General features: G+C 41.4%; 1 protein-coding gene, 1 non-coding gene and 1 pseudogene across 2 annotated transcripts in view; 1 reads left to right on the plus strand and 2 right to left on the minus strand.

The window, feature by feature from the left end:
• Hus1-like (Hus1-like checkpoint clamp component) overlaps positions 1-27974 on the minus strand; it is a 163832-nt gene that overhangs the window by 72389 nt on the left and 63469 nt on the right. Inside the window, exons 4-5 of the mRNA XM_080278839.1 lie at positions 14500-14786; positions 6650-6678 (exon numbers count right to left, since the gene is read on the minus strand). Of these exons, the coding sequence (XP_080134965.1) occupies positions 6650-6678; positions 14500-14786 (316 nt within the window). The remainder of the gene's footprint in view (positions 1-6649; positions 6679-14499; positions 14787-27974) is intronic.
• On the minus strand, positions 1163-1281 carry LOC145408130 (5S ribosomal RNA). The gene has a single exon (XR_013898876.1). It is a non-coding gene; the product is annotated as a 5S ribosomal RNA (ribosomal RNA).
• On the plus strand, positions 26073-27974 carry LOC145408005 (uncharacterized; annotated as a pseudogene).

Consider the following 27974-nt stretch of genomic DNA (forward strand, 5'->3'; position numbering starts at 1 on the left):
CTCTCTTTGATTCAGGTGTCCACTGACTTACTCCATACCTTGCATGAATCACATTATTTCGTATCCTATCCACCCTCTGTACTCCACATAAATTCCTCAGGAGTCCCATCTCCACTGCTCTTACTCTTGACTTTTCATTTTCATGCCACACCATAGCCTCACATCCATATGTTAAAGTTGGCACTAACATTCCCTCATGTAAGCCTCGTGCAGCTGCAAAACTCAAGCCTCTGTTTCTTATCAAGACCTTCATTGCACCAGCTACTTTTCTTCCTTGTGTCACTCTACTTTCAACTTCTTTTGCACATTTTCCTCTCTCTTCTATCACTGTACCTAAGTATTTGAACTCTCTCACCAATTCCAGTCTCTCTCCATTCACTTTAACATCACAAGGGGAGTCACCTTCTCTCTCAATAACCATCACTTTACTCTTTTCTACATTTACTCTCAAGGCACGATGCTCACAAACATCAGGAAAACTCTGCATTAGCCTAGCAAGTTCTTGTCCGATACTTGCAAGCAGTATTGCATCATCAGCATACAACAAATTTGAGATTTTCCATCCATCACCATTCATTACCAATGCCATCCCTCTCTCCATTACTCATGTGTGTACTTCTCTCATCACCCCATCCATATATATATATATATATACTGAACAACCATGGGAAAATCACACAACCCTGTCGTACGCCCACACTGATCGTGAACCATTCACTTACATGCCCATTAACCTTTAAACATGCTTTGCTGCCATCATAAAAACTCTTGACAGCATCTAGCAGCTTACCATCTACACCATACATGTGCAAAACTTTCCACAATCCCTCTCTGTCTACTCTGTCATATGCTTTTTCCAGATCCATATATGCCATAAACACCTTATGGTCCTTCTCACAAGCCTCCTCTGCTATCTGTCTCACTGCAAATACTTGACCTACACATCCTCTCCCACTCCTAAAGCCACACTGTTCATCACTAATATCTCTCTTACTTTCTCTATAATAATTCTTCCTTATACCTTCCCTACCACACTGAATAAACTTCATCATCATCATTGCCAGACGCCATGTATCCCAAACGGGGTGGCCAAGGGCTTAGAGTTAATTGTTTTACAGGGAGGGGCACTAATCCTCCACCAACCCCACATGACACGTAGGGATGCCAACAGCATCTGGTGTTCCCAGGCGGTCACCCATCCAAGTACTAACCAGACCCAACGTTGCTTAACTTCGCTGATCGGATGGGAAGCGGTGTACTCAACGTGGCATGGCCGTAAAACAATAATTCTTGCACTTACTTCGCTCACCTTTATTTTTGTACAGGGGTACAATCACAGCCTTTTACCACTCTGCAGGCACAGTCTCACTCATCCATGCCTTCCTACATATCTCCAACAAGCACTTCATTTCACTCTCTCCACTACACTTAAGCATCTCTGCATACACCTTATCAACCCCAGCTGCTTTCCCATTTTTCAGCCGCTTCACAGCACTCTTCACCTGTGCGAGTGTCACGTCTCCTGGCACTGCAATCCGTCTCTGCACACCCCCAAAACCAATCATGTGTATAGCTGCTCTGCTCTCTCTCTATTCCCATTCATCAGGCTTTCATAATATTCTTTCCATCTGGTCCTTACTTCATCTTCAAGGGTTAATAATCTACCACCTGCATCCTTCACACCATCACACTTCTTTCTGCTTTCACTTCTACATTTCTCCACCTCTTTCCAGAATAACTTCTTATTTTCAGAGTAGTTCGCATTCATTTTTCTTCCCAGATCATTTACCTCCTCCTTTTTCCTCTTCACTAGTCTCTTTATGTGCTTCTTGTTCTCAATATACTCAGTTCTTATTTCAACTGAACCCTTATCCTGTAACCACTTTAGCCACTTCTTCCTCTTTTCCTCCACTGCTCTCTTAACCTTCTCATTCCACTATGCCGTAACTTTCTTCTTTGTTGTTACTCTTGCCACACCACATACCACTTTAGCATTCGTAACTAAGTAATCCCTATGTGCATTCCACAGGCTGTCCAGATCCATTTTATTCCAGTTCACTGATTCTAATTCCTCCTTTACTTTGGTCCTGTAATCATCTGCCATTTCTTTGATCCTCAGCTTCTCAACTATCAGTCTTTCTCCCTGACTGTTCCTCTTTCTCTTGATCCACCTCACTCCTCTCAGCTTGATCTTGCATACAACAATTATATGATCTGACAGACCTCCACATTGTCCTCTCTCGGCCTTCATATCCACAACCATTCCCATCATCGACCTCTCTACGAGCACGTAATCAATCAGGCTTCTCTCAACACGATCCCCGTTTCCTCTATACCATGTATATTTGTGTGCATCTCTGTGTTTGAAATACGAGTTACACATGCACAACCTCCTCTTCTGACACATATCCTTTAGTCGCTTCCCATTATCATTTTCTCCTGGTACTCACACACACATACAGTAATCCCTCCATTATCCGATGTAACAGAGCCAAAGGCATATTCGGATAGAGGCAAAGTTCGGATATGGAGCAATATCCTCCACTGTACCAAAATCCTACCTATACCCAAACTAATACCTATACTCAACCTATATGTAGGGTACCCCTCCTGATTTCGGCAGTGTTCTCCGGCCTTTCAGCTATATTTAGAGATCAAAACACACACTGGAAAATGCAATATAATCCGAAACTCTAAGGAAACAATGAAAAAGCAACAAAAATCCAAAAAAACCCTACCTATATGCACAGTACCCCTCCTAATTTTGGCAGAGATCTGTGGTCTTTTGGCTGTTTTAGACATCAAAACACAGATTGAAGTAACCCATCAGGATTATGTTGTTACTTTTCTCAATCACTTTTTGTAGATATCTAACCATGTCTGACAACATCTCCTGATATTCTTCCGCATTTCATGTCCTTGTCTTTAGGGGGACGTGTATTACTGCGATGTCTCTCGTGCCTTTCCCTCTGTTTTCTATTACCATGTTTATCACTTCAGCCATACCTTCTTGCAATTCCACTCTGTCCACATTTAGGTTGTTTTTCACTGCTATCATCACTCCTTCTCCCATATTCCTTTTTTTTTATCTCTTCTCCACAGTTTCTATTTCCCATTTGGATTTCAATATTCTCTTTTAGCTTGGTCTCTACAAAGCACATAATGTCTGGTTCAATTACCCTCAATAAATAATCTATTTCTAGCCTTGCTAAGATTAGACCATCTACATTAGCATATTCGACTTTCAATCTTATTGCATTGTTTTTTTAGTCTGTCCTCTCTCCTTTGGTACCATCCATCCATCATCTAATCCTATGTTGCCCCATGAGGAGCGTAGAAGCCCGAGGTTAGGCAAGTTGGTCCTGGCATTTAAGATGAGAGTGACCAGCCTCACTCATCCCTGAGTGGCATTACATGAGCAATAAACCCCAACCATCCCTTGGATATAAACCTTCACCGGCTCAATCCGATTGGAACACCATTATTACCCACTAAGCCACCAGGTGCCACACTTCCTCAATTTTTGATTCATAACTCTCCAACAGAACTGTCTTCTCTTCCTCCATTCCCTGGTTGTTTTTTTTCCTTAGCTTCTTTAACAAGTTCCTTTATTTTAGCTCTCTCTTCCTCATTTGCATCTCTCCTTATCCAGATATTTTTGAATCCTTCCTTATCTGCTAATCTCCACGTCTTTTTTATTATTTCATTCACTGTGACGTGACAGAAATTTTACTTTGAGCGGCCTTGCCTCTCCCTCCACTTCTTCGATTTCCTCCTGGGCTTCGTCCTTTCCATCCATAACTATTGACACTATTTCCTTTGCCTTTCTCAGGTCCTCTTTTTTTTCTTTCTGACCTCACTGACATTGACTTTTCTTTCAAACCTGAGATAATCATGCATTTTTTTCTTGTCTGCTACATCTCTGACAAGTGATTCTTTACTTTTTAATGCCTTCACCACTTCCTTCTCCACCTTTTCCTGGTTTTCCTTATTCTGTTTTTCTAGAATCTCCTTAAGACTTATATTACCTTTCTGCTGAGTTTTTTCCCACCCCTTATGGTGTTTTTGGATTTCCTTGATATGTTCCTCGTGCATCACAGTTTTAGATTCATACCTGTCAAGTTTACATTTCATCTTGTCCCTTTCCTCCTCCAGCCTCTTATTTTCCCATTTAAGCTGTTTTATTTCACTTGCAGCTGTTTCATTACCAGCTTTTAGGTCAGGCACCTTTCTCTTCTGGTCAACACTGTGTGAGCAGTCACTCTCTTACCAATCTCTCAGCTCTTTTATCTCCCTCTCCTGTTCTGAGGTCCATTCTTGTAATTCACTAATTATTGTCCATACTTGTTTTAATTCCTGGGCATTCTTCTGAGCCATTTTCACCATGCTTGTTACTATGATTTGGTTAAGTTTGATACTTCTGTTGCTTTGGTCATCACAGGAGAACCCTGTGAACTCGCTATCACTAGATGTAAAACAACGAACTGCCATGGAGCAATTGTACACAGTTTAAAACTGTCCATCCATCCATCCATCATCCAATCCTATATCGCCCCATGAGGAGCACAGGAACCCGGGGCTAGGCAAGTTGGTCCTGACATTTAAGATGCGAGTGACCAGCCTCACTCATCCCCGACTGACATTACGTGATCAATAAACCCCAACCACCCCTTGGATAGAAACCTTCACCAGTTCAATCCGATTGGAGAGCCTTAATTACCCACTACATCACCAGGCACCAAAATTTGGTTATATGGTTACCATCCAGCATGGTAAGTGGTTTCCAGGTGTACAGGAAACCATTTGGCTTGTCACTCAGTGTACAGTCACCAACAGGTAGAAGAAGGAGGAATGAATGAAAGGAAGAAAGACAGAAGAGGGAGTGTAAAGTCACCCGTAGGCAGAAGTACGAGGAAAGAATGAAGGAAAGAAAGACAGAAAGGATGGAAGGAAAGAAGGATGGATGAGAGGAAAGGGCAGAAACCTGAGAGCAGCAGTACATTGAGTGAGTGGATGGTAAGCACCCCCACCTAAAACTGTCACTGTGTTTTACTCTTATTTGACTGACACCACCGGCTTATTTTCAATCAAATGAGAAGGGACCACCATTCATGCATTCATACTGCATATTCACAATAGGCATGCTTCCTTTTTGCTGCCAATTTTGCGTTATTTTCCAACAATCTGCACGGAACTCCGCCTCTGATGATGTCCTGTGTGTGTGTGTGTGTGTGTGTGTGTGTGTGTGTGTGTGTGTGTGTGTGTGTGTGTGTGTGTGTGTGTGTTTACCTAATTGTGATATACAGGAAATGAGCTACGCTCGTGGGGTCCTCTGTCTGTTTCTCAATAAGTCAAATTTAGCTTTAAACTCGTTCAAGTTTTTAGACTGGACGATCTCCTTGTCCAGACTATTCCACAGGTCTATACATCTATAAGGAAAACTATATTTCTTGATATCCTTCGAGCAGCTTGGTTTCTTGAGTTTCATTCCGAGTCGTCTTGTTACTCTCTTATCCCATACAAACAGATCTTCTTTGTCAATTTTATCTACTCCCACATGGTCCTGAACACTGCAATCATGTCTCCTCTCTTTCTCCTTTCTTCTATGGAAGGCAAATCCAGCTTTTCCAACCTCTCTCTATATGACAGATCTGCCAGACTAGGGACCATTTTGGTTGCTGTTCTTTGTATTCTCTCAATTTTGTTTATATCTTTCTTTTTGTGTTGGGACCACACTACTGCTGCATATCCTAACCTGGGGCGAATCATGGCCACTATCAGTTTTTTCATCTCCTCATCCATATAATGAAAAGCTACTCCTATATTAGTCAGGAGTTTATGTTTCTCTAACTGCCTTGTTAATGTGTTTTTCAGGTGACAAACTATCCTGGACCAGCACTCCCAAATCTTTCTATTCTCTTGCTTTTGTGATTGGTTCATTACCCATCAAATAATTCAATGATGGCCTCTTGGTACTTTTACCCATTTCCAATATTTTACATTTCTTTGCATTAAATTTCATTTCCCACATTAGGTTCCAATCGTGTATCCTATCCAGATTCTCCTGCAGCATTTTACAATCCTTCTCAACCTCTACCTTCCTCAAGATCTTTGCATCATCAGCAAACAGACTTGTATAACTGTTCACTCCATCTACCATGTAATTTACATTAATCAGGAACATAACTGGCGCCAACACTGAGCCTTGTGGGACTCCACTTGTTACTTCCCTCCATCCAGACATCCTATCCTTTTATACTGTCCTCATTTGTCTATCTCTCAAAAAGTCTCTCATCCATTCCAGGAGGTTCCCCTTCAGTCCTCCTATATGATCTAGTTTCCACATTAGTCTCTTATGGGGTACCTTGTCGAAGGCCTTCTCCAAATCTAAATACACACAATCCACCCAATCATCTCTCTCCTGTAGCACATCAATCACTCTTGAGTAAAAACTCAACTAGTTGGACACACATGACCTTCCACTTCTAAACTGACTATCAGCCAAAATGTTCATCTCTTCCATATATTTTATCCATCTATCTTTCAGAATTCTTTCGCACAATTTTGCGACCATGCTGGTTAGGGACACTGGTCTATAATTCAGGGGTTCTTCCCTGTTTCCTCCCTTATAAATTGGTACCACATTTACCCTCTTCCATTCTTGAGGCACTTTTCCCTCTTCCAGAGAACACACAATTAAACTGTGAATCTTATCCGCCAGTTGTTCTCTGCATTCCTTCATTACCCAGTAAGAGATTCCATCTGGTCCTGGGGCTTTCCTTACATCTTGAATTTCCAGTAATTTATACACTTCCTGTACTTCCACTTTTATATCCTTTATCACTACATTTCTAGTCACTTCCTCCCCTTCCACAAACTCACTTTCATTAGTGGAAACTGATTGGAAATGTTTGTTCATTATTTCTGTTTGCACTGCCACATCTTTATATACCTCTCTTCTACTTTCAGTTTGGTGATTCCTTCCTTTTGTTTCAGTTTGCCATTGACAAATCTATAAAACAGTTTGGGTTCATCCTTACATTGGTCTATTATACTTTTTTCAAAATTCCTTTCTTCCTCTCTACGTATTCTTGTGTAATCATTTCCAGTTCTTTTATATTTTTCCTTTGTTCTGTTGTTATCTCTCTTTCTCCAATTGTTCCATGCCTGCTCTCTCTCTTTTTTTTGCTATCATACACCTTCTATTAAATCACTCCTTTTTTCTGTTTTCTTTCCCCCTTACTCTTGGGACAAATTTTTCAACTCCCAAATTATAGAAGCCTAGAAAAATATCCCACTTCCTCTGTATTTCTCTTGTTTCTCTGAATTTTCGAAATATTTTCTCAGTCCTGTAAATTTGCTTTCCCAAAGTTATATCTTCCTTGCCTATAAAGCTCGTCTCTTGGCTCCACGTTCCCAGTTATCATCTGGAACTCAATGACCACATGATCACTTTTTCCAATAGGACACAGATATTCCAAGGATTCTATTACATTGGGTTCTCTGGTAAACAGTAAGTCTAGTCTTGCTGGTGTGTCCTCACCTCGGAACCGTGTCTCTTCTTTGACCCATTGCGTCATCACATTGTTCATTGTAATATTTAATAATGTAGTGCCCCATGAATCTTTGCTGTCTCCTGAGTCCCATTCCTCCCAGTTCACCTCTTTACAATTAAAGTCACCCATTAAAATTGTATTGTTACTTTTCTCAATCATTTTCTGTAAATAGCTAGCCATGTCTGACATTTCCTGGTATTCATCATCACTCCATGCTCTTGTCTTAGGGGGAACATACACTACTGCCATATCTCTTTTACTATTCTCTCCAGTTTCTAATTTCATATTTATCACTTCAGCCCTGCCTTCTCCCATTTCCATGGTATCTACATTTAAGTTGTTCTTCACTGCTATCATCACTCCTCCCGTTTTTTCTCTTCTGTCTCTTCTCCACAGTTTGTATTTACCATCTCCTATATGAACATCAATATCTTCTCTTAATTTGGTCTCTACAAAGCACATAATATCAGGTTCATGCACCCTCAAAAAATTGTTGATTTCTAGCCTTGCCGATAATAAACCATCGACATTAGTATATGCCACCTTCCAATTCTTTTTGATGTTTTTTACACCCTCTTTTCTCCTCCTCTCTGCCAGTACCACTTCCTTAATTTCTGATCCATGACTCTCCAATAAAACACTGTCTTCTCTTCCTCCGTTCTCTGTTCGTTTTTTACCTTTGCTTCCTGTACTAACTCCTTTATCTTAGCTCTTTCTTCCTCATTTGCATCTCTCCTTATCCAAACATTTTTGAACCCTTCCTTGTCTGATAATTTCCATGTTCTACTCTGTGTGTGTGTGTGTGTGTGTGTGTGTGTGTGTGAGAGAGAGAGAGAGAGAGAGAGAGAGAGATTCTGATTGTGAAGCTTAACCGCCATATGCCGGACTGTTTTTAACACAGTCGTCACCTCACTACAGGCAACTTCCCGGAAGCCACTATCAAACTTTAATATCTCAGACACTTTAGCACCTAGAGAAACGAATTAACGACCATTTTGCTCACCAACTCTTTCGCTTGCGAATGAAAGTATCCCCAGGTATGTAGGAAGTTGCACTGATAAGTAATGACATGAGGAAAAGAACTAATTTTTGGCGCGAGAGCACAACGTGTTCGTGCGTCTGCCCGCAGCGACGACAATGGCTTTGCTCTCAACGTGATAACTTCTCCACTACTTGATAAATTAGACACTGTTGCTGCCAAGCATGCCTTATGGCACTGTCACTGAGCCCTTCTCTACTGTCCTTGGAAAGAGGCTTGGCAGGAGTGGATGATGCAACTGGCTACAGGCAATGTGGATGGAATCAGACAAACTGGAACCTGAAGAAATTGTCATACACCTGGCAAAAGCACAAAACAGACTGACTCGCCAGTGTGCTAAGGAGGGACTCCCTCCCTACCCTTTGGTGGTGAGATGAAATGGCAGCCAGTTCAAATGGCTGCGGGATGATCCTTGTGTGTATAGCCGCTTCCTGGCAGTCATGTAGCACCCCGACTGTGGCGTGTATAGAAGTTACCCAGGAGATAAGGGTTAAAGGTGTAAGAGGACTGGAATGTGGAGAAAGGATCTTTTACTGAAGGATACTGGATGGGCACAAAAGCATGAATTTAAACTAAGGAAGAGGATATGTCTTAACCCTTTTGAGATTCCGATGATGCATTTCAAATCCAACCTCAAAGATTCTGATGACGAGTTTATGTGTCAAAAAAATTTAAAGATACTTTTGTAAAATATTCACCATAAATCGCGCTTAAGCATCACAACAAAGAGACTTGAGCGTGACATCACAGAATGGTTGCTCTACGTGTGGTGGGTACTGCACAGCTGCTCTGATTCATGGCTTTGTCTCTTTATTACTTTATTCTTGGCAAATATTTTTCTACACAAGGTATAAAAGCTTTGGTTTTTGCCTAACTCCAACTGGTCATTTTGATTTTTTATTTTCTTTGTTTTCCTTTTTTAAACATATTATGATAAAGTACAACTATTCAGATTTAAAATGACACCAAAACCAGTATCTATCATGAAAACTGTATTTACACAGACTGATCAAAGAAAATGATCGCTAAGTGTATATGCAGCCGAGAATCATACAAAACTGTGCATCATTTTTTCCTTTTTATCATGCAATGATATACATAAACTGTCATAAACTATATATCATTATAAAGGTAATTCACTGTTGCTGTGCATGGTTTAAACCAGATTTATATTATCTTTTAGTTTTTTTGCCAAAAATTCTTCTACAGCCAGGTATTATATTTTAGTTTTTCACCTAGCTTCAACTTGTAATTTTGATTTTTTTTTTCTTTGTTTTCCTTTTTTGAACACATTATCCTTCTTTCCTTCCATCCTCTTCTGTCTTTCTTTCCTTCATTCTTTCCTTGCCCTTCTGCCTACGGGTGAATAACTTTACACTCCCTCTTATGTCTTTCTTTCCTTCATTCTTTCCTCTTCCTTCTGCCTGTGGGTGACTCTACACTGAGTGACAAGCCAAATGGTTTCCTGTACACCAGGAAACCATTTACTACGCTGGATGGTAACCATATAACCAAATTTTGACACCTGGTATTTAGTGGGTAATTATTGCATTCCAGTCAGATAATGAAGGTAATGGAGAGAGTTTTAGAAGGTATGATTAGAGAAAGTGAATATCGATGAGATGCAGTTTAGGTTTATGCCAGGTAGGGGGACCAATGATGCTATATTCATTGTTCGACAGCTTCAGGAAAAATATATTGGTAGGAGAAGGGATCTTTATTTTGTTTTTGTTGATTTGGAAAAGGCCTTTGACAGAGTCCCTAGAGAGGTGGTGAAGTGGGCAATGAGAAAGCTTGGCTTGGAGGAGTGGCTGGTTAGGGTGGTTATGGCTATGTATATGGGTGCTCACACCCAGGTAAGAGTGAATGGAGATTTGGGTGACAAGTTTTCCATGAATGTTGGTGTGCATCAGGGGTCAGTCTTGAGTCCCATGTTGTTTATCATGGTACTTGAAGCCCTCTCACGTGACTTTATAAACGGACTCCCATGGGAGTTGTTGTATGCTGATGATTTGGTGTTGATTGCAGAGAACGAAAGGGAGGCAGAGGAAAGGTTTAGGAAGTGGAGAGATGGTATGGGGCACAAGGGTTTAAGGGTAAATGCAGATAAAACAAAAGTGATGATATCTAGGGTTGGTGGCGGTACTGTCAAAGACGAGGGAGAGTGGCCATGTGCAGTCTGCCACAAAGGCGTGGGAAGTAATTCCATCTTGTGTGGTGTTTGTGATAAATGGGTGCATAAGAGATGTAGTGGTATCAGAGGTAGACTGCGAGATAATGCTGATTTTATGTGTACAGTGTGTTCGGGTGAGCAGGTGGAGATTGTTAGACTTGAAAGGATTGAACTTGCTGGTGAATCTCTTGAGTGTGGGGAAGAGTTTTGTTAATTTGGGGGACATGTTGTGTTTGACAATGATTAGGTGGATGTGCAGTGTGTCCCTGCGTCTAAGGCCTGGAGGGCTGGGTTTACGATGGAAGAATTGAGAGGTAGGATGGGATTGGAGTGTATTGGTGTTGTGATGAGGAGAGGTAGAGTGAGATGGTTTTGACATGTGGAGAGGATGGGGGATGATAATTGGGTGAGGAAGGTGAGAAGTGTTAATATTGGGGGTGGGGTTATGAGGGGTAGACCGAGAAAGACATGGGACGAGGTCATTAAGTGTGACCTCAGGGTTAAGGGACTGAACAGGGAGGCTGCAATGGATCGTGCAGTGTGAAGAGCCGCCATTAGGTGACCAAGGCCGACACATGCAAGCATGTTGGAGCCTTTAAAAACGAAAACGAAGAAAACGACGAATCAGATTGAGCCGGTGAAGGTTTATATCCAAGGGGTGGTTGGGGTTGATTGCTCATGCAATGCCACTCAGGGATGAGTGAGGCTGGTCACTCTCATTTTAAATGTCGAGACCAACTGCCTAGCCCCAGGCTCCTACGCTCCTCATAGGGCAATGTAGGATTGGATGATGGATGGATGGATGGACAATTATTCAGCTTCAAAATAACACCACAACCAGCATCATATCATAAAAATTGTATTTACACTGATCGATCCAAGACAAAGATTACAAAGCGAATATGCGGCAAAGAATCATTAAAAAATCGTGCTTCTTTTTCCTTTAGCTTTACTGTGTAATAAAATGCAGAAATAACCATAATCTATATATCATTATAATAACCATAATCTATATATCATTATAAAGGTAATTTATTGTCGTTTTGCATGGTTTAAACCAAATTTATATAACTTTATTAGTTTTTTTTTTTGCCACATCTAATATACTATAGCAGTAGGTGTGTGTGTGTGTGTGTGTGTGTATGTTGGGCAGCCGAAACTACACATTCAAATTGTACCAAAATTGGCACAGAAATAGCAAAAAATTCGCTGATGTGAAAAAACTTGGTCCCATTGTGATAGAAAAACTTTTACTATATTTAATGAGCGATCACATTTTGACCAAAAAAACGCTGCTCCCGGTGCCCGGCATAGGATCTCCATAGAATTTTTTGCCCAGAGATACAACTAAAATATTTCGGACTTACGTTTGGACAACTTGGGTTCCATTCCTGAAGCTGCAAATAACACGATCAATTGGTTAGCAGCAAAAAATCCAAGTGACAACGTTACACTAGAACAGCATATAAACGCGAGAGCCCTCCACAGAAGCAAGTGTGAGGGGCTCGAAGGGCCCACGAGCACTTGTATTTTGCTATAGCATGATATAAAATTTTTGTTTTTTTCCTAACTTCCATTTGTCATTTTAACATTTTATTTTCTTTGCTTTCCTTTTTTGAACACACAACGATAAAGTACAACTATTCAGCTTTATAATGACACCAAAACCAATTCTATCCTTTAAAGTGTATCGTATTTACATAGAACAAACAAACAAAAATAAAGTACACTCACTATTTTCATGACTAATTGGTACTGTAATTGCGGCGCGAAACTCAAACTCATGAAATTCGTGCATATACTTTACACGTTATAAATGGTAACTGATTCCGGGGTCAGCCACCTCATTCCCCCTTAGCTGCCCATTAATGACACAATACCACTACTATAAATTACATACAGTTAATCAGACATGTAATATATTACAGAACAAAGAATTTACTAACACTGACACATGGGCTGAACTGCTTGACGGGGCTTGAAGATGAGTTCCGAGGCTGAGAGCAGTGGTTAGTTACCACCTGCCCCCTCAATGCTCATGCCATCAATGTTGAATCCCCCACACCATCACTTCCTGATGCTTCAACATCAAAGCCCTCAAAATCCAGTGGAAGCTCATCAAGCTCCCCTATGTCGTCAATGTCCTCATCCACAGAACCGTTGTCCTCCCCAGCCTGTATGTTCCCCAAAGCCAGGGCTTGTTGAATACGAGAGGACAGGAATTGCTGTTATCAGAGTCAGATGATGCGCATGAACTCTGGCGTTGAAAAGGTTGTTGTAATTAGCCAGAAGTCTATCCACCATCAGGAGGATGGTGTCCCTGATCTCTGGCCTCCCATCACATTCAATTTGCTCTTTCAAACGAGCAGCAGGTGCCAGCAAGTCTGTGATTTGGTGGGATGTTGGCTCACCTGCTGGGACATGTAAGGGTTCTTCCTAAACTTTGTTGTCATTGACTTGTTCGTCTGTTTCCAACATCTCCTCAATGGTCGGTTCAAAACAAGTGGCTGCGGAGATGCGGGGGCTCGCGAAAATCGTAGGAAAATCACGAGACTCCTAGGAAAAAAATATTCCCTTGCCATTGCAAAATGAAATTTTGCGAGAGTATATATCGCGAAAATAGTGAGTGTACTGTATTGCAGCGCGAAGATGTGAGTCAACGCGAGAGCGGCTGACTATAGCACAGACATAATTGCACAGCCCAGAAACCTGACAGGGTTAATGGTGGGGGAGGGGGAACCCTAAACACAAATACAGATACTGTACAGTACTTGTAATAGATGAGTCAGGAAAGGAAGGTGGTGTGAACAGAGAACAACCATGAGCTGAAAATTTGATTGGATATACGCAGATCTGGAGACATAATAACATAGCCCTAGCTCCAATCCTGTATATTGAACTCAGTCAAATCCACACATAAAAAGAACAAAATAGAGCACGGACAAGCATACCCAGCCAGCATCAGCAAAAGAATGACAACCAGACTCTGATAGAGAGACAGACTCTGCAAAATTTTGTTGATTTTATGTACATTTTAAGCTGTTTAGTCAGGGAGAGTGATGTGTTTATTGTACTTAAATCCATCCATCCATCATTTAATCCTACATTGCCCCACGAGGAGCGTAGGAGCCCGGGGCTAGGCAGTTGGTCTCAACATTTAAGATGAGAGTGACCAGCCTCACTCATCCCTGAGTGGCATTACATGAGCAATCAACCCCAACCATCCCTTGGATATAAACCTTCACTGGCTCAATCCGACTGGAGCACAATAATTACCGACTAAACCACCAGGTGCCAAAATTTGGTTATATGGTTACCATTCACTATGCTGGGTGGTAACCATATAACCAAATTTTGGCACCTGGTGGTTTAGTGGGTAATTATTGTGCTCCAGTCGGATTGAGCCAGTGAAGGTTTACATCCAAGGGATGGTTGGGGTTGATTGCTCATGTAATGCCACTCAGGGATGAGTGAGGCTGGTCACTCTCATCTTAAATGTCGAGACCAACTGCCTAGCCCCGGGCTCCTACGCTCCTCGTGGGGCAATGTAGGATTAGATAATGGATGGATGGATTTAAGCACAATAAATACATCACTCTCCCTGACTAAACAGTTTACAGATGGTCAGAGCATTGATCACTCTGCTCCTGTATGATGACTGAAGCTGGATTATAGCTATACTGGTGTCATTTTAGATGCGGAAATGATAAATTACTAAACCACATGGTGACATACCCCAAGTAGGCATAGAGAGACGTCTGAAGTATGTTGAAACAGTGACAGTGTCGGTGGAAACTGAGAAAATCAAGGTGCCACGTCTGTTTCCTGCCAGGGTTATATGTTGTGTCAGAGTTCTCATACTTTCCACCAAGTGGCGAAGCTGACGGAGAGGTGGAAGATACAAGGAGGTGCTGAACTGTGGCATTTCCGGCTCATGATAGAGATGCCACTGACGACGGGGTAATGGCCGCACTGACACATCATGCACAACTGTACGGGCATGTACTGATAAGGAAGGCTGCAAACAAAGGTGAAATATTATCAGTAAAACTGATCACATCTAACATACTTTCTCTGCTGCTTAAGAATATTATATTTTCATCTTCTTCTAACAGTCCCTGACAGGTAGGATTTACAAACAGTAAAAAGAAAAAAAAAAATGCAATGTCAAAAACCCATTTTTCACTAACAAGCTTCTGGATGAGAAGAGGTTGCATAGATCAAATATTCATCCTAAGGTGTTTTGTGGAAAACTTTCTGGAGAAGGGAAAGAAGTTGTATGCTGCCTTCATGGATTTGAAGAAGGCATATGACAATGGATAGACATGGAATGTGGAAAACATTAAAAATACATGGAGTAAATGGGATGCTGCTGAATGCTGTGATGAGTATGTTTGAGGGTACTAGGGCTGCAGTGCGTGTGGATGGCGAAGTGAATGAATTTTTCTATTTGAATGTTGGACTAAAACAGGGATGTATCATGTTTCCATGGTTGTTCAGTTTGTATGTGGATGGAATTATAAAAGAGATACAAGGGAGGGCAGTGGATGTTGGAGCAACCCTAATGAGAGAGGGCAGTGTTTGGAACGTCTTGCTCTGTTATCTGCTCATGACACTTTATTGATAACTGAAGATGAAGGGGAACTGCAAGACTTTGTGAATGAGTCTGGGAAAGTATGTAGGAAACAGAATCTACAGATGAATGTTGGGAAGAGTAAAATTGTGGCCTCTGAGAGAAATTAAGACACTGGATGTATAGTGGGGCTGAACAGTAAGGAAATAGAAAATAAAGAGTCCATTTACGTACTTGGGTAGAGTGACGAGCTGGGATGGAAATTTGGAGGATAAAGTGCTTGAATGGGTACTGCAGGGGAGAAAAGTTGCTGGTCCATTGAAAGCAGTGATAAGAAAAAGGGAAGTGAACATGGAAGTAAAAAAGTAGCTGCATGACAGTACTGTGATCCCCACACAAACCCTTCAAAGTATGGAGGTAAACCTTGGATCTAGTTGGAGGGACCCAAATTATGAGAGAGAGCAGTGGGAATGAGTTATCTGAGAGAAGCATGTGGAGTTACACGGACAGACTGACAAATGAGGAAGTGAAGGTTCATTGTGCTGTGGATGTGGATGTGATAGAAAGCATTAAGAGAAATACACTGAGGTGGTTTGGCTGTGTAGAGAGGATGGAGAGTGGGAGACTAACTAGTACAGTGTGAGAGGGAGAGGGAGAGAGGTAGGGGAAGACCAAGGGTGAGATGGAGGGATGGAGTAGAGAGGTATATGACACAGAGGCATGTGAGCTAGGAGGAGGGCAACGAAATGGCATGGGACAGGGCAACATTCTGTTTGTGGCCAACCCATACAGGATTAAGATGTCTGGCAACTGACAGATAGATTGATATCTATAGCTGGTGGCAGTACTATCAAAGCAAAAGAGAGTGTGACCATGTGCAATTTGCCACAAGAGCGTGGAAAGTAACTCCATTTTGTACAGCTTTTGTGATAAGTGGGTGCCTAGGAGGCATAGTGATGTTAGAGGTATGCTGCAAAATAATGCTGATTGTGTATGCAGTGTGTCAGGGAAAGCATGTAGAGATTCAGTGAAGGGATTGATTTTGCTGAATAGTCTCTTAAGTGTACACGAGATTTGTTATTTGGTGGACATGTTAGCTATGTGCTGGAGGTGGAGCTGGAGCTAATTCTGTGGTTAAAATCAAGAGTGGCTGGAGGAACTTCAGGGAGTTGTTGCTTCTCCTACTACTGAGAGGGCTCTCCTTCTGTGTTAAGGGGTCCCTGTAAGCAGCATGTGTCAGGAGTGTAAGGCTGTTATGTAGTGAGGCTTGGGCAGAAAAGGAAAGGATATTTGTACGCTCAAACTGAAATGGCTATAAGTAGATGATGTGTAACGTATCCTTGAACGCAAGGCATGGGGGAGGATAGAGGATAGGTTTACGACTGAAGAGTTAAAAGAAAGTATGGGACTTGAAAGTATTCGTGTTGTGATGAGCTGGGGTTGATTGAGATGGTTTAGTCATGCTGAGAGGATGGAAAATGACAACTGGGTGCAGACGGTTTGAGGTGTGAATGTCAGGGGGAGGGCTGTGTGAGGCAGATCAAAAAACACCTGGGACAAAGCCATGGATGGTATCCTTAGGGATAAGGGACTGAGTAGGGTGACTGCCAGAGATGGAGCAGTGTTGAGAATCGTCATTAGGTGATCAATGCTGAGGCATGCAAGTATGCTGGAGGCTTTATAAACAATGATGACTCTCAAACCACCAGGGGGAGGTGGTGTCCCAATCGATAGAGTTGGCCAGCAGTCCTAACGGCCCCGGGTTCAAATCCCGCTGGGGCAGGGAACAGTTTAAGGATTTGAATTTCAAAAAAATCAGACTTTAGTGATCTACCAGAAGACCCGCCGATGTCGTACAAATACCCCCGCTAATACCAATACACAAGTTCTGTATGAGACAGCCCTAGCATGTATTCAGTATGGACGGTGGGTGTTAGCGCCGAAGTGGTGACATGTAGAGGTGTGTGGTACGTAGGAAGACTACTGGGCCCTGAAAGCAGGCTGTGAAGGTGACATGTAGAGGTGTGTGGTACGTAGGAAGACTACTGGGCCCTGAAAGCAGGCTGTGAAGCCTATGCTCAGAGTCGGTCAAACACACACACACACACACACTGGAGAGAATGTTAAGAGAGATATGGCGGTAGTGTATGTTCCCCCTAAGACGAGAGCATGGAAGGATGACGAATACCAGGAGATGTTGTCAGATATGGCTAGCTATTTACAAAAAATAATTGAGAAAAGTAATAATTTAATTTTGGTGGGTGACTTTAACTGCAAAGAGGTGAACTGGGAGGAATGGTACTGGGGAGGCGGCGAGGATTCGTGGGGCACTATGTTATTAAATATAATAATGAATAATGTGATGACACAATGGGTCAAAGAAGAGACACGGTTTCGAGGCGAGGACACACCAGCAAGGTTAGATTTACTGTTTACCAAAGAACCCGATGTAACAGAATCATTAAAATACCTCTGTCCTTTAAGAAAAAGTGATCATGTGGTCATTGACTTTCAGATGAGAATAGGGAATGTCGAGCCAAGAGACGAGCTTCATAGACAGGGAAGATACAACTTTGGGAAAGCAAATTTTACAGGATTGAGAAACTTTTTGAAAATGCGGATTGGAGAAAATTCAGAGAAACAAGAGAGATACAGAGGAAGTGGGATATCTTTCTAGACCTCTATAATTTGGCAGTGGAAAAATTTGTACCAAGAGTAAGAGGGAAAGTAAACAGGAAAAAGGAGTGATTTAATAGAAGGTGTATCATAGCAAAAAAAGAGAGAGATAAGGCATGGAACAATTGGAGAAAGAGAGGTAACAACAGAAAAAAGGAAGAATATAAAGGAAGTAGAAATGAATACACAAGAATACGTAGAGAAGAAGAATGGAATTTTGAAAAAGGTATAATAGACAAATGCAAGGATGAACCCAAACTGTTTTATAGATTTGTTAATGGCAAACTGAAACAAAAGGAAGGAATCACCAAACTGAAAGTAAAAGGAGAGGTCTATAAAGATGCAGAAATGCAAGCAGAAATAATGAACAAATGTTTCCAATCGGTTTTCACTAATGAAAAAGAGTTTGTGGAAGGGGAGGCGGTGATTAGAAATGTACCGGTGATAAAAGATAGAAAAGTGGAGGTACAGGAAGCGTATAAATTACTGGAAACTCAAGATGTAAGGAAAGCCCCAGGACCTGATGGAATTTCTAATTGGGTACTGAAGGAATGCAGAGAACAACTGGCGGATAAAATTCACAGTTTAATCGTGTGTTCTCTGGAAGAGGGGAAAGTACCACAAGAATGGAAAAGGGCAAATGTGGTACCAATTTACAAGGGAGGAAACAGGGAAGAATCCCTGAATTACAGACCAGCGTCTCTAACCAGCATGGTCGCAAAATTGTGTGAGAGAATCCTGAACGATAGATGGATAAAATATCTAGAAGAGATGAATATTTTGGCTGAATGTCAGTTTGGATTCAGAAGTGGAAGGTCATGTGTTTCTAACTTGTTGAGCTTTTACTCTAGAGCGATTGACGTGGTACAGGAGAGAGATGGTTGGGCGGATTGTGTGTACTTAGACTTAGAGAAGGCCTTTGACAAGGTACCTCATAAGAGACTAATGTGGAAACTTGAATATATAGGAGGACTGAAGGGGAAACTTCTGGAATGGATGAGAGACTTTTTGAGACAGACAAATGAGGACAGTAATAAAGGATAGGATATCTGGATGGAGGGAAGTAACAAGTGGAGTCCCTCAAGGCTCGGTGTTGGCGCCAGTAATGTTCCTGATTTACGTAAATGATATGGTAGATGGAGTGAACAGTTATGCAAGTCTGTTTGCTGATGATGTAAAGATCTTGAGGAAGGTAGAGGTTGAGGAGGATTGTAAAATGCTGCAGGAGGATTTGGATAGGATACACGATTGGAGCCGGATGTGGGAAATGAAATTTAATGTAAAGAAATGTAAAATATTGGAAATGGGTAAAAGTACCAGGAGGCCATCACTGAATTATTTGTTGGGTAATGAATCAATCACAAAAATGAGAGAAGAGAAAGATTTGGGAGTGCTGGTCCAAGATACTTTGTCACCAGAAAAGCATATTAACAAGATGGAGAGACTTATAAACTCTTGACTAACATAAGAGTAGCATTTCATTATATGGATGAAGAGATGATGAAAAAATTGATAGTGGCCATGATTCGCCCCAGGTTAGAATATGCAGCAGTAGTGTGGTCCCCACACAAAAAGAAAGATATTAACAAAATTGAGAGAATACAAAGAACAGCAACCAAGACGGTCCCTAGTCTAGCAGACCTGTCATACAGAGAGAGGCTGGAAAAGCTGGATTTGCCTTCCTTAGAGGAAAGGAGAAAGAGGGGAGACATGATTGCAGTGTTCAGGACCATGGTGGGAGTAAATAAAATTGACATAGAAGATCTGTTTGTATGGGATAAGAGAGCAACAAGAGGACACGGAATGAAATTGAAAAAGTCAAGCTTGAAGGATATCAAGAAATATAGCTTTCCTTACAGAAGTATAGACTTATGGAACAGCCTGGACAAAGAGATCGTCCAGTCTAGAAACTTAAACGTGTTTAAAGCTAAATTTGACTTATTGAGAAACAGCGACGGAAACCCACGAGCATAGCACATTCTGTGTATATCACAATTAGGTATATTAGGTATATTGGCCATGTGGAGAGGATGGAGAGTGAAAGACTGACAAAGAGAGTGTATGTGAGTGAGGTGGAGGGGGGAAGAGGGAGGGGGAGGCAGAGAATGAGATGGAGGGATGGGGTGGAGAGGTATATGAGAAAGGGGGGTGTGAGTTGGGAGCAGGGCAGTGAAATGGCGGGGGACAGGGCGACTTGGAGGCGATTTGTTTCTGGCCACCCCAAACGGGATTGAGGCGTCTGGCAATAGATAGATAGATAGATAGGTAAATACATAAATATTTGGAACGACTTGGACGAAGAGGTGGTGCATGAGAAAAACATTCATGTGTGTAAATGTAGACTTGATAAATGTGGATTTGGAGACAGGACAACACAAGCATTGCTCAATTCCTGTATATTACAAATAGGTAAATAGGTAAATACACACACACAGAAAAAAACTATTCCATCTCTGATTCCTAGATAATTTCTCTACCTCCCTCTCATTCTCTGCAGTCAACACCAAGTCATCGCCATATAACATCTCCCATGGAAGTCCATTTCTGAAGTCATGTGAGAGAATCTAAATCATGATAAACAATAAAGCGTTAAGACTGACCCCTGATGCATAGCAATATTAATGAAAAACTTATCATTCAAATTTACATTGCTATAACCACTCTAAGCAACCATTTCTCAATGCCATTCAGCCCTGTGTTTGTGTTCATCATTTTCTCAATAATGGTACATTGCTCTTGTGTGAAGGGAGTTACTCTTTGGCCACACAGAAAGGACAGCCTATTCAGAGAAGACTTCTTCAGACAGTGCCTGTTGATTTAAGCAGAAATGTTTGTGTGGTGGTTAACAAGATTGTCTGCCTGATCTCTGTACAAAGGGATGTGTTGTGTGTTGGAGGTGATGGCAGCATGGGTCTTCGAGATAGTTATCTGTGATTTAATGATACTGTTAAGTGTTTTGTTGAGCCAAGAGGGATCTGCAGAGTGGCCATGTGCATTTTTTTTTTTTTTTTTTTTTTTTTTTTTTTTAATGTGAGGAAGAAGGAACCAAAGGCTTTCTAAAGTTCTGTTTTCTTTGTGCTTATTTTGCAGTCAGTTTCATTATTTAATCGCTGGAACACTGTGTTGGTGTCTTTTGTATGTACGAGAGGGAAGTTGTGTTTGAGTCACATTGCCTTATGATGCAAGCGTTCTCCAGTGTAAAGTTTGGGTTGCTGTGTCTTCCATTGCCTCATGTGATGCTTGTTTGCATTACATATGATGTTAAATTTCATACTGTGCATGTTACTATTGATGGGTGTGTTGTTTACCACCTTGTATCTCTTTTATAACCCCATCCATATACTGATTGAACAACCATGGACATGACACATCTCTGTTTCAATCCAACATTCATTTAGAAAAATTCACTTAGTTCACTGTCCACACACACTGCAGCCTTAGCAAGTTCATACATATTTTTTAAGGGATCCAACAACTTTCCATTTGCTCTATATTCTTAATACTTTCCAAATTCTCTGTCTAACCACCATGTCATATGATTTCTCCAAATCCATGAAGGTCACATACTTCTTTTCCTTCTCTGGAAACTTTTCCACTAAAGACCTAAGAATAAATATCTGATCTACACAGCCCTTTTCTCCCTAAAACCTCCTGGTTCTTCTCCAACTAATTCCTCTGTTATATCCTGAACTCTGTCAATAAATATCCCAATTCCTCTGTTATATCCATACCTCGGTCAATAAGCATTCTACCATATACTTCTCCTATTACACTAAGAAGACAAATGCCCCTATAATTACCACAAACTTCTTTCTCCCCTTTTCCTTTGTCTAGGGGAATAATTATACCTGACTTCCAATCCTTTGGGACCTTCCTCCCAGGCCAATCTGCACATCTTCCATAACCATTCTATTACTATCTCTCCCCCATGCTTCAGCATTACACCACACACTCCATCAATTCCTGGGACTTTCCCTATTTTGACTTTCTTGACTGGTTCCACAACCTCCATCCTAATGATTTCTTCCTCTCTTCTCATATCCATCCTTCTCCCAGCCATTCCCCAGTAGTAGGGTTTCCTTCCCGGGATCCTGCTTTATTTCCCGGGAATTTTGTTGAAATCCTGGGATTCTTGCTGTTATTGTTTATCTCTAATTTACACTAAGTACAAAAATGTATTAAAGAGAGAGAGAGAGAGAGAGAGAGAGAGAGAGAGAGTCAGTCTGACAGAAGTGACCTGTACCGCTCCTGTACACTTCTGGGCTTCTCTCCACCTCTAGATTGGCTGCTTTTTTTTTTATGCGAGGAAGAAGGAACCAAAGGCCATGAGCCCGCAGTAACAGTTCCCTCCAAGAGAAAAACAAAATACAATAGAGAGCCAAATTCAAGATCCGATCATTTTGAGATGCCTGGACACACTGTGTTTGAAAGACTGGAGATCAGGAAATACAGACAGAGGGAGACAGTTCCAGAGCTGACCTGTTGCATAAATGAAAGACTGGGAGTAATGGTTAACTCTTGCATTAGAGAGTTGGACAGAAAAAAGATGAGAGTTTGCTGCCAGACGGGTGCAACGCGCCCGTCGTAGAGGTGGAGGAATGCAAGCAGACAGTTCAGAGGAGCAGTGTCCATTAAAGTAGCGATAGAAAAGAGATAAAGATGCAACAGTGCGGCGAAGAGACAGAGGTTGAAGGGAGTCAGTAAGAGGAGGAGAGTTAACGAGACGAAAAGCCTTTGACTCCACCCTATTGAGAAGAGCTGTATGTGGGGAGCCTCCCCACACATGAGAGTTGTACTCCACACAGGGGCGGATAAAACCCCTGTATATAGTCAACAATTGTGCAGGGGTAAAGAAAGAGTGGAGTCGGCTTAGCACACCCAATCTCTTGGAAGCATATTTTTACAAGAGATGTAATATGATCTTTCCAAGATAAGTCCCGAGTGAATGAAACCCCAAGCATGTTCAAGGATGATGCAGGATTAAGCTGAATATTATTAAACACTAGTGGGTATACCTGTGGAAGATTTTGTCGGGTTGATAGGTGTAAGAACCGAGTCTTAGATGCACTAAAAACAACCATATTATTTTTACCCCAGTCAGAGATACGAGCCAAGTCAGACTTTAGGTGTGCCATAGCCTCATCCCTTGTTTGTTGAAGTAACTGTTGAGATGGGCGTTGCGGGAACCAAATGGAAAGGTGAAGGGTGGAGTCATCAGCGTATGAGTGGATAGGGTTAGATGTACAGCTTAGAAGATCATTGATGAATAAAAGGAAGAGAGTTGGTGATAGGACAGAGCCCTGAGGAACACCACCGTTGATAGATCTAGGAGAAGAACGATGGCCGTCTACAACTGCGGCTATAGAACGACCAGAAAGGAAGCTAGCGATGAAGGCACAGATAGAAGGATAGAAACCGTAGGAGGGCAGTTTGGAAATCAAAGATTTATGCCAGACTCGATCGAAAGCCATTGAGATGTCAAGTGCAATGCCAAAGCTTTCGCCAAAGTCCCGAAAGGAGGATGACCAGGAGTCTGAAAAGTAGGTGAGAAGATCGCCAGTGGAGCGTCCCTGATGGAACCCGTACTGACGATCGGAAAGAAGGTTGTGATAGGAAAGATGCCTTAAAATTTTTCTATTGAGAATTGACTCGAAAACTTTTGAAATACAGGACGTTAAAGCAATTGGACGATAGTTGGAGGGTTGGGAGTGGTCACCCTTCTTTGGGACTGGCTGAATGAGAGCAAACTTCCAGCAAGAAGGAAAGGTACAAGTTGACAGACAAAGGCGAAAGAGTTTGCCTAGGCAGGGTGTAAGCACAGAAGGACAGTTCTTGAGAACAACAGGAGGGACCCCATCAGGCCCATATGCCTTGTTAATACTGAGGCCAGTGATGGCAGAAAATACATCAACTGAAGAAATTTTAATGTCAGCCATGAGGAAGTCAGAGGGGGGAAGTGATGGAGGAACAGCACCGGAATCGTCTAAGGTGGAACTGGAGGAGAAAGTCTGTGCGAAGAGATCTGCTTTATCAGTAGAAGAAATAGCTACAGAACCATCAGAGTAGAAAAGAGGAGGGAAGGATGATGAGGTAAAGTTGTCAGAAAGATTTTTGGCAAGGTGCCAGAAGGAGCGGGAAGAATTCGAGTTGGAGAGTTGAGAGCATTTAGTATGGATGAAATTATTTTTAGTAGAGCGAAGAACAGACTTAGCACGATTCCAGGCAGAAACATAAAGATGATGTGATTCAGGGGTGGGCTGGCTCCGGTACCTTTTGTAGACCCTCTCCTTGTTGCGGACAGCATTAGAACAAACGTGATTAAACCAAGGCTTTCTTGCTTTAGTTAAAGGATATGAGAAAGGAATGTATGCTTCCATGCCCAAGAGAATAACCTCCGTAATGCGCAAGGCACACTCAGATGGCTCCCGGCCGTGGATGCAATAATCATTCCAGGGAAAATCAAAGAAGTACTGCCTGAGGGCCTCCCAGTCCGCGGCTCCAAAATGCCACAGACGACGTTTCCCTGGAGGGTCCACAGGCCGTACCGGAGTGATAGGACAGGTTAAGGTAATAAGGTTGTGATCGGAGGAGCCCAATGGAGAGAAAAGATTAACAGAGTAAGCAGAAGGATTGGTTGTGAGGAAGAGGTCAAGTATGTTGGAGCTCTCTCCAACGCGGTCAGAGATACGGGTAGGGTGCTGTACAAGCTGCTCTAGGTCATTAAGAATAGGAAAGATGTAGGCTTGTTCACCAGGTGGATCCGTGAAAGGAGAGGAGAGCCAACGGTGGTGGTGAACATTGAAATCTCCTAGAATGGAGATTTCAGAGAAAGGAGAAATGGACAGAATGTGTTCCATCGTAGAAGTAAGATAGTCGAAGAATTTTTGATAGTCAGTAGAATTAGGGGATAAGTAAACAGCACAGATATATTTAGTCAGAGAATGACAGGAAAGCCGAAGCCAGAGTGTAGAGAATTAAGAAGAATCAAGTTCAGGATGTGTGATGGTGATGTTTGTTCTCAGTCGTGTTTTACCATTTTGGCTGAGTAGGTGTGTTACTGTCTTACCCATGATATACTGTAATGATGATTATGGTGCATCATGGCTTGCATGATAGTGATGGGAGTGATAGGGAGATGTGACTGATACGACAAATTAATGAAGTGCATAATGTTGCGTCCCTGTCCCACACTGCCACAGGCTCCAACAGCAGTAGTTCAGTACAGGAAGGACGTTGCCCAGTGAGTCATTCTTCCTATGGTCAGCCTTCAGGTGTACAGTACACAGGATCAGCTGAGGTGTTGTAAATAAACACTGGCTTCTTAAAGTTCACTGTCTTTATTTTCCAAATGGATAGACTTAATCCTTTCCAACTTCACTTCACTATTCTCACAAGCACTGGAGCTATACACACTTTACTAATTGCAATTGCACTTAACGACTGACAACACTTCACAGTTTTTCACAAGAACCGATGATGTACAAACTTCAATAATACGTCACTGTTTGCCACTGTTTTCAAAAGTACCAAAAATATACAATCTTCACTGACGCTGCACTACACTCAAACCGTACTGAAAACTCACTGAACTTGTTATAGTCTCTTATCAATCATTATATAAGCTGGCTTGCTTCTCCAACAGTCTAGAGCATGCTGGTCTTATACCTGCCCCTAACAACAACAGCTACCAATTCGGAGATATCCAAAACATGAAGAGTTTTCTTACATTACGCAACACGGTAAATTATTTAGCAAACAAACTTAAATTACATAATTTAACAAGCAATCATGTAAATAAAACATTATAAAGAAAATGAGCAGAAAAATTAATGCCCACCTAACAAAATAACTACGCTCACAAACAGCAGGCAAACTGGCAACTCTGACTCGTACCAGAGCTACCTACCGTAAACATCGGGAATCAGCTAGAAGCTACGAGACTACCTAACTACCAAATCTCACTTCTTAACAATAATATTCATTGTTTTTTTTTCAGGAAATTAAATATAATTCTGAATTTCTATAATGCTACAATAATGGCTGAGTCATCATGGAATGAGTCATGCATGAGAATATTCTGACTGACTGAAAACTGATGAATCATCAAAATGTAGAAAGTGTAATGCAGTGATAAAATGCAGGGGATGGTTTACCAGTGGTATGATCCATCATTTAAAAAACAAACATTCAACTGAGAAAGCTGAAGATCTTAAGTGTCCTGCAGAAAAAGAGTTGACTGATATAAGTGAAGTAAAGCGAAAGCCCATGAAACAAAAGATAACTGAATTTATGAAAAAGGAGACCAGGGAGGAAATTATTGCTAAGCTGGCACCAGTAGATGGATTCTCCATAAATGCCATCACAAAGAGTGAGTTCATAAGAAAGTCAATGCTTGAAAAGGGATACAAAATGCCTCAGAATCCATCTCTTGTTACGGATCTTGTACACAAGCAGTACAGTGTTGCAAAAGAAAGGGTGATATTAGATATTACCAAAAGACAAAATGCTGGGGTCAGGTTTGGACTATCTCTGGACGAATACACTTCACTGAAAAACAAGCGTTACTTGAACATCAACTTCCATACTAGTGAAGCCTTTTGGAATTCAGGAATGGTGAGAATCATGGGTTCACTTCCAGCAGAAACTGCAGTTGAGGTATTTAAGAATAAGTTGGCTGAGTTTCATGCAGACTCAAAAAGAGATGTAGTAGTGTGTGTAACTGATGAGGCTAGTGTCATGGTATAATCTGGCAGACTGACTGAGGCAAATCATCATACGTGTTATGCTTGTGGAATACACTTAGCTGTGTGTGATGTTCTGTACAAGAAAACAAATGGTAAGTTGGATAGTTTGGAAATGCAAACTGGTCCCCATATTCAATGCAAGGAAACTATGGATTTGGAAGATGAACAAGAGGAAGAAGAGCTAAGTAGTGCAATAGAAGTGTTATCAGATGATGAATTAGTAAGTGATATGATACTGGAACCAGAAAAAGATGAAACACAAAATATAAATTTGTCTGTAACAACAAAGTTAGGAAAATTTTAAGAATGTTTAGAAGGTCACCCACAAACAATGTGAAGCTGCAAATTCATGTTGTTAGTGAGCATGGAAGAGAATTAATGCTTACTCTGGACTTGAAAACAAGGTGGAACAGCTTGGTAGAAATGTTGGAGTGATTTTTTAAAATAAAATGCTCCTTTGCTAAAGCTATGATTGACTGTGATATTGAAATGAAGATTACAAACAGTGAATTTGTGGTACTGAATGACTTGGTAAAAGCACTACTACTAGTGAAAGTTGGGGGCAGAAAGGTTGGGTAGCAGAGGTACAACTCTTCTTAGTGCTGAGGGTGTATTTTCATTCATATTAAACAGACTGAATGAGCAGAATTCTCCACTTTCGGTTAAGCTGAAAAATTCCCTACCCAGAAGAATGAATGACAGGAGGAGTAAAGTTCTTGTAGGCCTTATGAAATACCTGCATTGTGGAAAACAATATGATAACTGTGAGGAAGAACTACCAGCATTGGCAGCAAAGTCTATACTCATGGAAGCAGCTAAAAAGATGTTATCAAGAATGTTTGAAGAAGGTAATGAAGAGGAACTGCCCCTTTTGCAGACACCATCTAATGAGGATGTAGAAACTGTAGATGCAAAAATGACACTCACAGATAAACTCCAGGCAGCAACAGAACAGGTTCATAGTAAAAGCAGAAAGGCATATGATTGCAAACATATTGGGAAAGAGTTTAATATGTCTGAGGCAATGGGCAATGGAACACATAATTTAGAAAAACCATTCCAGGCCCTCAACTCAGTACCACCAACTTCTGTTGAGGCCGAAAGGGCATTTTCTGCTGCTGGCCTCTTTATCACAAAATTAAGAACAAGGCTGACTGATAATAGCATGGACAGTTTGTGCTTCTTGAAGAGTTATCTCATTAACAACTCTTAG

The sequence above is a fragment of the Coenobita brevimanus genome, chromosome 75, assembly GCF_032717465.1.
Source record: "Coenobita brevimanus isolate Jiangsu-jjx chromosome 75, ASM3271746v2, whole genome shotgun sequence".
Classification (NCBI taxonomy): Eukaryota; Metazoa; Arthropoda; class Malacostraca; order Decapoda; family Coenobitidae; genus Coenobita; species Coenobita brevimanus.